The sequence below is a fragment of the Chiloscyllium punctatum genome, chromosome 7 (genome assembly GCF_047496795.1).
Source record: "Chiloscyllium punctatum isolate Juve2018m chromosome 7, sChiPun1.3, whole genome shotgun sequence".
Taxonomy (NCBI): Eukaryota; Metazoa; Chordata; class Chondrichthyes; order Orectolobiformes; family Hemiscylliidae; genus Chiloscyllium; species Chiloscyllium punctatum.
Window position 1 is genome coordinate 105890457 of NC_092745.1, and position 13384 is coordinate 105903840.

Here is a 13384-nt window from a genome sequence, read left to right on the forward strand (position 1 = left end):
TCATCATCTGAAACAAAACTCTATTTCTTTTGATAGATCTCGTTAGTAATTTATTCAACCTATACATTTTTATAAATTTCTCCAGAAATCAAATGTCTGCTGTTTCCATCTCCTCCTTCCTCATTCAGGGCACTGCTTCTTTATGTTTTAAAATACCAGAGCTGGACCTATTGCTCACTCCCAAAATTCTAAGTTTAATACTCATTAGAAGTGTTTTTCATAGAACTAAACTCCATGCATTTGCAAAAGCCTCCTACAGCTATACTACAAAGAAACTCTGAAGACCTGAACAGCCACTGCTGATAGTAATTGCCAACGACATCAATCTCATAACTTAAGTACTTTTTAGAAAGACATAACCCCTTAAAATTCCTTCAATCACCAAAGTCACCATGTTTAATATTCAGTGCAAATTGTCAGCTTTAAAACTGGACTTATGCCACGTGAATTGGGAGCATGAGATGATGAATGGTAAATGACCTGCACAAATTTTAAAATTTCAGGAAAAACAAATAAACAATAGTAACATGATGACACAGCAAAATGAGGTGGCACTGCGAATTTATATTTTCTCCAGGACCAAATAATAAGATTTAACTTCAAATTTCAGTCATTTTTCTGGCCTACACCCCATCTGTAACTTAACAGTTTGACTGATTGCATCTTGGTGAATTGATGGTTTTTCAGCTTTATGTTCCAGTGGATTCTAGGCTGTTAGTCACTGCTTGTGGATAAAAGTCAATTTCTTTACTGTTATTGGCCCAAATAATGAACATTACATCGGTACAGTTTTTGACATATTCTGCTACTTGCACTTTTACTGTGCTCTCAATTTTATGCTCTTCTGTGAGGAAGTTTTCAATCTAAATTGAGTTATCTTTGATTTGTTTCTGCTGAATCTCATCCTGCTGTGATGATTCTGCTCCACTGCTGCAAAACATCTTTGTTGTACTGCTTTCTGCCTGCTTTCCATTATATCTGACTCCACCTGTTCCTCACTGCTTGTGCGCAGTTCTAATAATCAAAACCACTGTTTACCTCTGCTGACCTCTGGTGTTAAGCAATGACAGACCATGGACAATGCTCAATATTGCTCGAATCTCAAATCTTTAACAGAAATACTTTTACCAGAATACCAGCCACCCTCACTTCAAACAATTCCTGGATTCACTCATGTTCACTGATCCTAGGCATCAGTGCTCCAAGTCAATTCTATCCAAAAATTATCATTGTCATACCAAAGGATCCTGAATTTAACTTCTTGCCTTATCCCTACTCTCTATTTACAACCAGACATATCTAGTTTAATCTTTCCCAGGATTAAATGTGTATCTTGGTTGGTTTAATTTCCACGGTTGGAAACTTCTCAAATCAATAGTTTGGGGCAAAATTATGAGTTTTGATTGATGATACCCTCCTGCTTTCTAATGTTTCTTCATCCAATTACACTTTCTACAACATTTGTCTTCCAAACTAGCTTAGTAGCATCTTGCTCAGATATTCATTTTGCTTTTTGCATTCATCCTTGCATTATGGCAATTTCTACCTATATTTCAAATCACCCTTAACCTCTTTCCCTTGATTTCATAGACTCCCTATCTTCCCATGTATTCTCCATTCATGTGAAATGGTCATTTTCTAATCACAAACATGGTCATTATTCTTCATTTCCATATATTCTCCACCAATCAATTCCTCATTTAATCCACTTCCCCAGAAATTAGTCTCCCAAAAGTTGTTTGCAATGGCATTTGAAACTTCAAGTCTTTCATTGGAGATTAGGGCTTAGAAGCAGGAAAAACCATTCAGCTTTTCAACATTCAATAAGATTGTGACTGATCTGGTTGCAGTCTCAATTCCACCTTCTTGTCTTTGGCCTATTGGTCATAAAACTTCTACAGTTACCAAAGTGCTCAATTCATTTCCATTTTTTGTCTTTGCTGTCTTACTTTCTCCCATTCTGGTCATTCCCCATGGTATGATCTCAATCTTTGCTAACTGATGTCCATGGGAGATAGGTATCAATACTTCAGGCACATGACTGACTTAATCATACTTCAAACATCACTGTAAAAGCTGTTCACTACTCCAGCATTTTTCTTCTTTTCACCACTATCGATTACTTCATAAAATCCCATTCCACCATCACCAACAAGAAGAATGGAGAACTTGCTTCCATTTTTCTCAATAAAATTTTGGCTAATATGCAGTATCAGAAGGTTGAAGGGTCTCAACTCGGTTACTCTGGAGAACAGAAAGCTAAGAGATCTTAATATTCAGGTATTCAAGACAACTGAGATTGATAAAATTAACACTGATAATACGTTAGTAATAATGACAAACTTTAGAACGCAGGGCCCTGTTCAAAGTTTAAGAAAGAAATGATGCAGACATGTTTAACTGCTTGGCATAAAAGGTGATGATCATCTGGAATGTACTTGATAAGGATGTGGACTTTGTGAGAAAAGAAGTAAGAAAGAATTAAATAGTTATTGTTGCTGAATAAGGTGTATACATTTTCAGGAAGAGAGAGTGCAGCGACTTTTCAGCTGAATGCTCCATAATACTCCGTAAGGCACAAATATGATGAAATACTCTTCAATTGTCTGGACTGGTACAACTCTAACAACAGTCAAGAAGCTTTTCATCACAGGACAAAGTAGCCAGCTTATTTGGCACTCCATCCACTACCTTCACTTTCATACCCTTCAGCATCGACACAGCAGTGTGTACAGTATTGCACTGCAACAACTCTCCAAACTTCCAAACTTACTAGCTCTAGGGCAGCAAACATGATAGCACCACCACTTGCAACCATTGTTGACTTAGAGCTATATCATCATTCTTTCACTATTCTTGGACCGAAACCTCAAATTCCCTTCCCAATGGCACTGTATCCAAAGACTACAGGGATTCAAAAAGGCATTCCACCATCTCCTTCATTGAATGCTGATCTAGCCAGCCACATACACATCCAATCAAAGTAGGCAATGGTAAATACACATTCAAGAGCTTTGTATATCATCATTTTCAGAATAATTGTGAATGAACAGTAGATGTTGTTTCATATTCAAGTGTGCCAACTTCAATAGATCAAATACCAAGAAATAAGTTAGGAACAAAAATTTTTGGTTCAGCTGTTCACATTGTCATTTTCAACTGAAAATGAATCAGCAACAGATGATGGAAATATTGATTTCTACATGATGCTACTGGTGAAATCGTTTTTCTCATTTTCTAGGTGAGATTAATTCATACGATATAAATATAATCATAAACATATCTATGAAAATACAAGGGAATATATTCCATATTCAATTAGAAACATAACTTTTTAATAACTATGAAAGGAACTGTGGTACCCCTTTGCTAAATAGACTGGTCACTAATTATTCAGAATTTTTAAAAATCAAATTAAACATTTGTTGTGAACTGCAGGTGCTCTTATGTATTTTGTTGCATGAAAAATATGGGAGAATAAACTGATCATTTTATTATGTACCAAATTAATTTTTCTGTAACAAATTTTATTTGTATTATAATTTACAGTGAAATAATTTATGAAATCATAGCAGTCTTCAAATGTTTTATAAAATGTCTGTCTTCGAGAATATGGTGAAAGGGGTATCACAACACGAAACTACTTTAATTTGATTTCCAAATAACCTACCATCCTCATCCGTGCGGACACTCACAGGTGTGCTCTTCGGACCTGGCCCAACGTTGGTGTGAGCTCTTACCCACACCTGATATTCAGTCCACTTCTCCAGGTCCTCGATTACTGAGCTGGTTGCATCCGCCGCAAGGTTGTCCAAAACATGCTTTCCGCTGTCCTCACTATCCACTGCTTGATATATAATGGAGTATTTGGTAATGACGCCATTACGACTGTTTGCTGGTGGTGGATACCAACTTACCCGAATGCTGGTGGAGCTGATGGAAAATCCATGGACATCCTGAGGTGGGGCGGAGGGGGCTAGTGGATAAATGAAGGGGTATGAAGGGTAATGAATGAAATAAGATGGCAAAAGACTAACCAGAAAATATGTACAAGAACAAAACATGCATGCTGACAGCAAAAAGAAATTCAAAATTTTAACTTCAGTTTTAACATTTAACAACTAAATGTTAACATTTGGTCATGCAGAAATACAGTAAAATAATATTATGGTAGGATAAATAATATAGAAATTAAATGTTGAAATTCATGCAAAGTACCTACCTTAAATAGTACAGAATACATCATTAATTATTCTGCACTTTATTTACAGCAAAAGTGGCTTGATTCAGTGCTTATAGTATGAACAATTTGTGTTGCCTGTACATATATATGACAATCCATCCATTCTTGAACATGGGATAATATTCTTTAATCGGTCCATACAGATTATGTCTTCCAAAGGTTAAGCCTAAGTGTAAACCTAATCCTGTCCTTATCTGACTGCAGCAGAGCACCAATTTTGTTGTATTTCATTGAAATTGTATATACTACTAGAATGCATTTAATACTGTCTGTGTCAGTAATTGGGATGGGCCTGTGGACCAAGAAGTTAATCAGCTCGCCACATGCATGATTACTATACCACCAAATCTAGGTTGCCAACATTTCAGTATGTACCATTCACCATCATAAAGTAACATTCCAGGATAATACATTGTAATGAATTTATCCTCAAGCACATGTGTAGATTCTTAATTATCATGAGGTAGCTGGCCCCAAATTGGAAATGCCAGTTTTTTTACTGATTATGGCTAGATATTGAAGTATAATTTATAACTAAGCTTTAGGTGCCAGCAATCCGTCACTGCTTCACTGCTTTCCATTGTCCCAGTAGGAATACTAATTTGATCTTTAAATTAAGAAACTTGGCTTAAGAAATCAAGGCCTTTAGCAGAAGTTTTTGAAAAGATTGTGAAATGAGAGAAACTATATAAAGAATATTTGCTTAGATGGTGTAAAGTTAACTTTACATAGCCTACAGGTCTGTCGGAGGAATGACAGTTAAAACTAATACATGAAGTTCAGTACCAAGGTAATAGTTTTAATTTCATCATTGCAAGATTGCAATGCAAGATGCACAGAATATATTTGAAGGCATAAAGGATAAGACAAAAGTGTTTAAAGAGATAAGTGGCAAATAGATAATGGAAATCTAACAGAAAAAGAATGTAAGCTCAATGGATAAATCACAGATTTCATAAGGTTGGTTTTGATTCCCGGTTTTTGTGGACCTATGGAGCCAGTAATACAAGTGCTTCCTATTAGGCATAATTTTTGTCCTGGATTATCTATGGTGAGTAAGCTCAGTATTCAAAGTCTTGGATAAGTGCAACCTTTGTAGGTATTGATACCTCATAAAAAGTAAACTTGAACATTTGAAAATCTCTTCAGAAATAAATGGGAGTTGAGATGTTTCATGGAGATCATAAGATGTCAATAAAGACATTTGAAAGATAATGGATAGAGTCTGAAGTAAAATACTAGGTGGGTCAACTTGTATAAAGCTCGTAGGAATGTAAAAGAGAACAAAATAAGTTGATCCTAATAATTTTGATGCAAGAAGAATGCATGTTCTGGTTACTGGGGTTACTGACGACTAGTTGAAGAGGCTATTATGGTACAGAGAAAATACAATAGTAGGAATGACATGTCTGGAGAAATCTTATGTCAGAGAATCAACGCTTAAAATCCATAAACAGTATATTAATAACGATAGAGGAAAAGAACATGTAAATACATCTCAACTCCAAAAATCATTGGACACTTCAAATTTAAAATAGAAAATGGCATCCTAAATTTATCATTCTGTTGAAGCAATCTGTGCACAGGATTGCTGTAATTCTCTCCAACTGCCTTTTGAGCCATGTTTAAGTTTTCTTCCCTCTTCTGAGATACTTACATGTCCAAATTAAGGGTTAATGAAATAAAAATAAATTAGATGAGTCCTCTTGCCATATGCCTGTATTGAGAACAAGTAAAACTGGAGACAAAGGATAGGGGTCAAGGGTAAGAGCTAGAGGCAGTGAAAAAATGTGTGTAGGGTTGAATGGACCCAGAAATGATAATGGAAGTAGGAGACTCTGTCCTGTGAAGATAGCAATGGAAGAGTATTGAAATTTATCATGCAGTGCATTGCGCTGGCCAATTCCTGGCAACAACAGGTGGACAATTAAGTTTAAGTATCTATGGGGTGAAACATGTGTTGTGAGTGTGTTATTCATTAAAATTTTGGCATGCAAAAGGAAGAAGGTTAGAAAGCTGGATTTACAAAGTAATTTTTTTTAGGCAACAAGAAACTCCATAAGAATAAATCTGAGTTGCTTTTACCCCAGACTCAACACCACCACTCTGGTTAAAAGGATTCAGATCCCACCAGCAGAGCTAATGGAATTTAAACTCCATGTATAATTCTGGAATTAGTCACTCAATGGTGGTGATCATGAAACCATTGTCAGCTGTAGTAAAAATTCAACTGGTTCACTAATGTCCTTCAGGGAAGAAAGTCTGCCATCCTTACCTGGCCTACACATGAACTGCAGCAATGTGGCTAATTTTAATTGCGCTCTGAAATGGCCCAAATAGCCACTCAATTCAAGGGTCATTTGCAATGGGTTATAATTGCTGGTGTTGCCAGCCATGCCCATATGCATGGAAAAATTAAAGAAAAACACTCACTACTGGAAATGACATTCCCCTCTATTGGGAATAACATGACCTGTGTACAGGTTGGGTTGGCCTCTGGCTGTTTGATACTGCACTGACCTGAAACCAGTTAGCTGTAGTGGGTTTGCAGCTCAATGGTTTGTATAAAGTAAGGTCTAATTCTTAAAATAGACCGCTTGCTTTACTGCCCAGCTGTCTTGCTATTTTCTTCAACTAATTATGAATGTTTTCACCAATGTTGCACCACAACTACTACAAGATACTATTTAACAATTAAATTGCAAATTTAATCTTCAGAAAAATACCCAACTAATAGAATGACTTGCCACTAGTAACTGGAGAAGTAGAATACTACAAAGTCTATATACTTAAGCAATGACTGAAGAAAACCCAATGGCTAACACGGCATTCCCTATGTGTAATGTTAATGGAACATTGTCCCAGTTGTTGCTTATTGGATGACTTTTTAGTTTAAAAAAATGGTATAAACAACTACTTATTCTTGAAAGTTACAAAATCAGGTTTTGATCACAACTGAAGATATACACTTTTCAAACTGGATTGATAAGTGATCAATGAGTTACAACTAATGGTAACTAAACTTGTAAAGTCTGAAATACTAGGACAACAATTGTTGACCAACATTATTAACAATAATTCAACTAAAACATCTCCTCAAAACTTAATAGGTAGGAATAATGAATGTTCGGCTCAAGAAAAGGCAGGGCTGGGTATAAATTGAGAAATATGTCTGAGGATAAAGTGATCAGAAAAGATAGCAGTGGAAAGAAAGGAGGAGTTATAAACTCCAAACAATCCAGGCCATCTGTCCAGTTTTCCCTCTACGATAATCCCTTTACTTCAACAGCCAGTTGAATGAACCTTTTCTGAACCTTCTGATGCAATTAATATGAACATATGTTACCTAGGAATTGTTTTGCTTGAATTTTGCTTCAGTTTACAATATTCTTACAGAGCAGAGGGAAGCGACTTGGTCTGTTATGTCCGTGCCATTCTCTGGAAGAACAATTTAGCTTGTCACATTCCTCAAACCCCTTCTTGCTGGCCTATATATTGTCAGATGCCAGAGCTTGACAGTTGTGAACGCTAATGGTGTGGGAGTATTGAGCTGGGGTGATTACAATCATTTTGTAAAATTAAATTCCCATGAAAGCTACTTCTCACTAATGCTGCTCATCTCCCCAAGCAATCACTCACATGAAGGGTCTAGGAGAAGCAGTGAGTGAGAGTATATAATAAACCTATAGATTATAATAGATAGATTTGGGCTATTCGATATTATTGCAACCTGCATTCTCAAACCCCAGAACTCTTGCTTGAAGGGAGCTTGAAGGGATTGTGAGCACAGTGGAGAGAATTGACAAAGGTGAAAGTGCAACCACAGATGCTGGAGATCATAGTGTGGCGCTGAAAAGCCACATGAGGTCAGACAGCATCTGAGGAGCAGGAGAGTCAACATTTCGGACATAAGCCTTTCATCAGGAATTTTGAAGGGTTTATGCCCAAAACATCGACTCTCCTGCTCCTTGGATGCTGCCTGACCTGCTGTGCTTTTTCAGTGAGAATTGATAAAAAGGTGAATTGGGGAGGGACAGTGGCTGAAAGTCAGATGGCCTGGTACAGAAAAAGGTCTGAAATATGAGGTCAGGGAGGGAGAGAAGCTACAAAAGGAGGATTCAAGATGGAGAGAGGCTTTAAGTTGGAAACTTCAGAATGGGTAAGGGCGCAGGATTAGAGAGCAAGAGAGGCCTCTTTAAGATTGTGCCAACTGGTCACATTCAATACTATGCTAAAATTATTCGTGCTGTGTTGAACTAGATTACATGCCCTATTAACTTATCGCAGTTAAAGCAAAACAACAGTAAACAGAGCAACATTAGACAGGGACGTACTGCCTCTGGAAAGCAATACCTAAATAACAAATTGAAAGGTTGTGTACATCAAAAGACAATAAAAATAGTTGGCTTGGAATATATTACATTTATTAAACAATATTAGGTTTCAAATGCGCTTTAAGAAGTCATTAAAATGTATTCACTATACCACAGCATTGTAAATGTATCAAGCATTTATTTTTCTATTTTTGATGCAATATTTAATTAGATTCTTTCATTCAAATTTTCACTTAATTATTAGTATTAAATTAATAGAAATTGAAGACTTATACAACAATCCCTTACAGATGCAGGAATGAACATTTGCTAAAGAAATAAATTGAGCAGCATTGTCAAATGCCAGTGGCTTACCAGTCATGTCACTATGTTTCCTAAACTTGAAACTGGCACAAACCATGATAAAGACTCAAACACTTACTGGATTGCATGGTTTTTGCAGAAATTCTTTGTGTGTATGCTCCTAAACCATGATCTGATCGTGCTGCCAAACGGAAGTAGTACATTTTATCTGGCTTCAAGCCTTCCACAGTGTATGAAGATTTAGGGTCAAATATCACTTGTTCCTGTAAATAATACAATGAAAACAGAATGAATTTTAAAAATGTTAATTGATCTATTGCTCCGAGTTAGGATTTTCTTTGATCCCGATGTTCTTCATACCAAAATACAATTAGAGAAATAGTCTAACAAATTCATACAGCTAATTAGTGTGATGAGTGGATCAGTAATCGTCTGATTATACTTTTGAAAAACAAGTTCTATAGTTGGCTAGTATAAATTACATGACATTTAATTTAGCTTCTTAAATCTAGGAAAAGCAGATTGTAAGTGCTAAATCTAATGGGAATAAAAGTTTGTATGTAAGTCCTCCTTTAAATGATTACTGACCTAGTGTTAGGCTTAATGTCCTATTTCATGGGTTCATCCATGAGCTATTAATCACTGTGGTGGAAAACTTTAAGAACACGCCAATTGCATTTGCTTTGTTTAGCACACTATTATCATCTTTTTAAAAATTCCAGTTGACCACTCCTTACTCAATTTTGTGGAGAAAGAAATGTTTCAACTCTTAGCATAATAAATAATTTAATCATACAAAGATCTTCCTACATGTGGTTAAATATCCGAATCTTCATGCTAAACTTCATATCATTGAACGTTTTGAATGTAACATAGTAAGTTTCACTATTCTTAAATGTGTGAACTTGCAATGTAGTTTTATTTAAAACTACATTGAATTCCTGATCTATTTTCTTTAAGCTGTTTATCAAGTTCAAACCCAAATCTCTGCTGAATTAGATTGTATGGCATTATTGGAGAAGACAGAATATTTTCTTTACCATTACTGGATGAGAAAGACATTAAAAAACATTGTTAAGATTACAGTGTTTCAAATTCCCAGTTCAAACATCCATACTGTTTGTATGGGCCACGGTTGAGCTCTGTTATGATTGTTCCTAAACTTAACAGGCAAAGATTCACTGCTTAAGTTCACAAATGAAAATGTGCCACTTGCAAGAGTCATTGACAAAAAAACTACAGATGCTGGAATCCAAAATAGACAAGCAAGAAGCTGGAAGAACACAGCAAGCCAGACAACATGAGGAGGTGGAAAATTCAACATTTCAGGTATAATCCTTCTTCAGGAATGGAGGTGGGGGCAGGGGGAGCTCCAGATAAAGTTGGGGGGGGGGGCAGGCGGAGGAGAGGTAGAATGGTGAGGTAGTGATAAGGTGAATGCAGGCGGTCAGTATGACCTGGTTGGTCGATGGGAGGATTGCATCCGGTTGGCAGCTGGTAGGAGGGGTCAATAGGAGGAACGGAATGGAGGAGTCAGGACGAGAAAGGGAATTGGGGGGTGGATGGCAATGTTATTTGAAATTGGAGAACTCCCTTTCCAGCCTCGCTTCCATTCCTCCTACCAAGCCATCTGTCCAGCATCCAACCGGATTCATTCTTCCCATCGGTCAACCAGGTTGTTCTCACCACCTGCATTCACCTCTGACTATCTCACCATTCTGCCCCTTTCCCCACTCATAACACTCCCTGCTACACCTTTATCTGCAGCTCCCCCTACCCCACTTTCATTCCTGAAGAAGTGTTACACCTGAAACGTCAACTTTTCCATGTCCTCATGCTGCCTGACTTGCTATGTTCTTCCAGCCTCCTGCTTGTTTACTTGGAAGAGTCATTGCCAGTTGACCAGCTTCTATAAAAATTACAGACCAGCTATGTTGCTGCAAGAAGGAGCAAGAAAGGGTAAAGAACCCAGTATTTTCTGTAATTTAAGAAATGAGCATAAAAATGGATACAGTATGGAATCTTGATGCCTTTTTTCACTGGACTTTCTAAATTTTTAAAAGATTGCATGGAGTATTAAACCATAGAATACATTTTTATTTTTGTCACTTATTAAGTCAGGAAGAGTCATGTACACAGTTTCTGATTCATTCCACCATGAGTTTGGACTCCAACATACCTCTTTTCCATCAATGCCCTCAGAGTATATTAGTTCATATTTGGTAATTTTCTCTTGTTGACGTAACACCCAGGACAGTGCAATGCTAGTATCAGACTCTGCTTCAGCTTGGAATTCGGTTGGTTGAGCTGGAACTGGGAGAGAATCCAGAGCAAACAATTGTTATGCTACAGGAAACAATCTAATAATTCAAAACTATTTAATATAAACTTTACTAGGCTCTTCTAAGATAATTTTCCTAGTAGCAATTCTGAAGTAGTCTGTTGGAACTGTGTTGCTCTACAGAATAAATTTTAATGATGCGATATTTCATCCAAACATTTAATAAAATCCTTTGCTGGATACCATGAGAAATGTGCCTTCAATGGATTGACAATGAAATTTCTATCCCTGGAATATATCTGATATATAGATGCCAAACTGTCAGGGACAGATATGTAGGCAAATCTCAGAACTATAAAAATAATAGGGTAATCATAGTAGAGGATTTCAACTTCTTTAATATTAACTGGGGTGAACAAAAGCGTGAAAGGCTTAGAGGGGGTGGAGTTTTTAAAATGTGTCCAGGACAGCTTTTTAGGCCAGCATGTCGAAAGGCTTACAAGAGGGGTGAAGCTGGACCTAATTGTAGGGTACGAAGACAGGCAAATAGTAGATGCATCAGTGGGGGGTGGGCATTTTGATGTTCAGTTCGTTCTGCTATAACGTGTGTTTCTTCAGACTAATTGACTTTAACGCGATTGAAGAATTTAGACCATTATTTGTTCAACGCAAACTTTCCTTACCTGTATTGGCTATAACATGATTCCAGCCCCATTAGTTTAAATGGTACGGCTATTGCATGATTTTCTTATGACACCAAGATCTTACAAGAAAGGAACTATCACGTTAGATCAAAACCGACTGTAGTGATCATAAGATGGACATGAGAAAAAAGTTCTGAATTGGGGGTGAAGGCCAATTTTAAAAATAAAAATACAGGATCTGATCAAAGTGGAGTAGCTACTCACAAGAAAATCCATATCAGAAAATCCAAATTCATATCATTCAAAGGGCTAATAGTGACAGTGTAAGGCCAACATGTTTCCATAAAGTTGAAGGATGGGATCAATAAGTCCAGATAATACAAAGATAAAAAATATAGTTTATGTTGACGGAACAAAACAACGGATGCAAGAAAGGAGTGCAGAAAGTGCACAGGGTACGTAGAAAAGAAATTAGGAGAGTGAATAGGAGACATAAACAAACACTGGTGAGAAACATTGAAGAAACTCAAAAGGTGTTTTATAAGTGTATTACAGGAAAAGAATAACCAAGGAAAGAGTAGGGTCCACTAAGGATCAAAGTTGTAATCATAGTTGTAATCATAACAATGTTGTAGTTTGATTTGGACAGTCTAAGTGAGAGGGCAAATGCATGGAAGATGCAGCCAACTCCCTCATCTATAGACTACCCTTTCATCCATTCATTCACTTTGCCTTTCACTCATTTGTTAAATTGATCTTGCCTTTAAAACTAACTGAATATGGCTGCTACTGCTGTAGAAAGGGACATATCCATATTGCTGATTCAAAAAGAAATTGTAGGCAGTATAAGTGGCATTTCAGCTGATTGATGGATAGTCTATACACAATTTATTTCAATTCTTATAATAAACACTAAAAAGGTTCCAGGTGACAGAGTGAAAAACCTGAAAAGCGAAACTGGAGAATCCTGATATGTTTTAAATTTGGTGAAAGAATTACAGGTGATGCTATAATTCTTTATTTTGGCATGGAGTTAGAAGAATATAAACACAAAATCTCACTCTGTTGCTATCTCGTGACTATTTTCAATTAACATTATTTTTGGTTCCATTCAGTTGACCGGATGGTTAGTTTGTGCTGAAAAGTAATACCAACAGCACTGAATCAATTGAATCACTGAATCACATGAAACCCCACCTTCTCAACCTTGCCCTTCACCTGCTGATCCTCAGGCTAAGCTCACCACCACTTGTCTGCATCTATAGAAAAAGCAGCCACTGGTCTCTAGGAGTACGGCGTCTTCCACTTTTACTGGAAGTTCATGTTTAGGTGTTGACTGAGGACAGGATTATACTCATCTGTGATATCATCATTGTGCCACAGTCTGCTAATATTTGCTAACTAGGTGGAGACACTGGTTAACTAAGTTCAGACATGGAGGAGAGTCCCTTGGGTGATCCTATATCAGTGTGAAGAAAAGTAAAATAGAACATGAAAATTGGGGAGAATATTCTTCAGAGAATAGTTTCTTATTTGGGTGTTCTATTGCTCCATCGGTCCTAAACTAACAATGGGGTAA

General features: G+C 36.8%; 1 protein-coding gene across 21 annotated transcripts in view; it reads right to left on the reverse strand.

Moving 5' to 3' along the window:
• ptprfa (protein tyrosine phosphatase receptor type Fa) overlaps positions 1 to 13384 on the reverse strand; it is a 440327-nt gene that overhangs the window by 142852 nt on the left and 284091 nt on the right. For 14 of the 21 annotated variants that reach the window (XM_072574516.1, XM_072574518.1, XM_072574517.1 and 11 more), the window contains 3 exons: positions 11060 to 11193; positions 8999 to 9143; positions 3671 to 3976 (listed from right to left, as the gene is read on the reverse strand). In XM_072574516.1, coding sequence (XP_072430617.1) covers positions 3671 to 3976; positions 8999 to 9143; positions 11060 to 11193 — 585 coding nt within the window. The remainder of the gene's footprint in view (positions 1 to 3670; positions 3977 to 8998; positions 9144 to 11059; positions 11194 to 13384) is intronic. The other 7 variants (XM_072574526.1, XM_072574533.1, XM_072574527.1 and 4 more) reach the window with 1 other exon arrangement.